The sequence below is a fragment of the Helobdella robusta genome, assembly GCF_000326865.2.
Source record: "Helobdella robusta unplaced genomic scaffold HELROscaffold_26, whole genome shotgun sequence".
NCBI lineage: Eukaryota > Metazoa > Annelida > Clitellata > Rhynchobdellida > Glossiphoniidae > Helobdella > Helobdella robusta.
Window position 1 is genome coordinate 852,013 of NW_008704349.1, and position 1,898 is coordinate 853,910.

Here is a 1,898-nt window from a genome sequence, read left to right on the forward strand (position 1 = left end):
AATAACAAAAAGAATGCCAACGCTGGCGACCGATTGGCGGAAGTGAACGAGAATGACGTCACCAACAATTACAATGACGTTGCGATGCCTTTCAAGTTATTGGTCAGTAAGGGCTTATCGCGGCCTTGTTTCTGTGTTCATTTTCGTTAATTTTTTTTTATTCAATCGTTACTAATCTCTGTTTAGTTTGTATATCATTTTTTTGATTAAATTAAATTAAATTAATTAATTATTTAAATTATTTTTTTTTCGAAACTAGGTCAAGCGAAACAAAGACAGCGAGACGGACCTCCGAATCCGACTGACCCAGAAACTGGACCGAGAATCACGTGACCTCTACAAGATGGTCGTCTTGGCGACCGACGGGGGTCACAAGCCCCTTACTGGGAGTATAAAAATAAATGTCAAGGTCGTAGACGCTAATGACAACATGCCTGAGTTTGAGAACTCTACCTATCACGTAAAAGTTTATGAAGATGCAGAAATTGGAACTCCCATTTTGAGGGTTTCGAATTAATTTCAGATTAATTTTGAACTATTTTTTAATTTTGTTAGAAATAATTTTATTATTTTGGCGGAAAAATTTTAAAATAAATCCGGGAGAAATAAATATTAAAATTTTAAAGGTGTTTTTTTTTAAATTTCAGGTGAGAGCTGTAGATAAGGACGCGGATTTGAATGGCAAAGTGGTTTACGGTTTTTCGAAACATATTGTGAAGACATTCAGCCAGCAGCAGCAGCACCAGCAGCAGCAACAACAACAACAACAAAACCAGCAGCAACAACTACAAAATCGCTATCGCTACCACTACCACCAACAGCCACAACAGCAGCTTCGCCATCCTCAACAACGACATCCGAACAACAACTCCAGTAACATTCTCAACTATCAACAGCTGCATTCAAAAAATTTCAAAAATTATTACACGACAACCAAACTACCTCCTTTCCATCCCCATCATCATCATCATCATCCTTCCAACTTTCATCATCATCGTCATCATTATCTCGATCTACCACAAAATCTCCATAATTATAATCTCAATCCTCACAATCCCAATTTTAACTCTAATCACCTTAATCCAACGAATTCCAATCCAAATCCACACCCCACCAATCCCAGCCAGCAGAACGCGAAAAACTTCCCATTCACGATAAACGAGCACACGGGCACCATATTCCTAAACCAGCACCTCGACTTCGAATCGACCCCGCTGCACCAGTTCCCAATCTACGCCAGCGATTTGGGCGCCGACTCGCTGGCTTCACTTACCACAGTCATCATTGAAGTTCTAGACATCAACGACAACGCACCTGTTATCTTGGTTAACGCTCTGAAACGCCATGGTCTAGACGATGGCACGAGTGACAATAATGCTGATGTAGAAACCACTAAAGACACTAATGTCGAAAACTTGGATTTTAATAGTGTTAATGAGAGTATTATTTTTGCTAGTAGAGATACTCATGACGATGATGATGATAATGATGTTGTTGTTGTTGATGATGATGATGATGATGAGAGAGATGGAATGATAGATAAAAGAAAAAATGCAGTAATTTACGATGCTATTAACGATAAAGATAAAATTGATAAAAATCATTCAAATGGCGACATTGGTGGTAGCAATAATTTAGAGATTGATACGAACTTACATCGTCATCATTATCATCATCATCAAATAAACCAACAATATCATCATCATCAACATCATCATCCTCATCATCTTCATCATCTTCACCACCAAGCCCCGGATAGCCTGAATCATCCTACTGCAGAAGTTTACGAAAACCTCGAGTCAGGTTTGTTTCGGTAGGCACCATTGCCCCCTCATTATTATTATTATTATTATTAGTAGTAGTAATAGTAGTAGTAGTAGTATCATCATCATCATCAC

General features: G+C 38.3%; 1 protein-coding gene across 1 annotated transcript; it reads left to right on the forward strand.

The window, feature by feature from the left end:
• Positions 1-313: 313 nt before the first annotated feature.
• Positions 314-1,223, forward strand: HELRODRAFT_80243 (hypothetical protein; the record flags this gene model as incomplete). The annotated part of the gene is made up of 3 exons (XM_009019942.1): positions 314-505; positions 648-713; positions 1,128-1,223. Coding segments are annotated over 3 exons (354 nt in total), but the record flags the coding sequence as incomplete, so codon positions are not given.
• Positions 1,224-1,898: the final 675 nt, after the last annotated feature.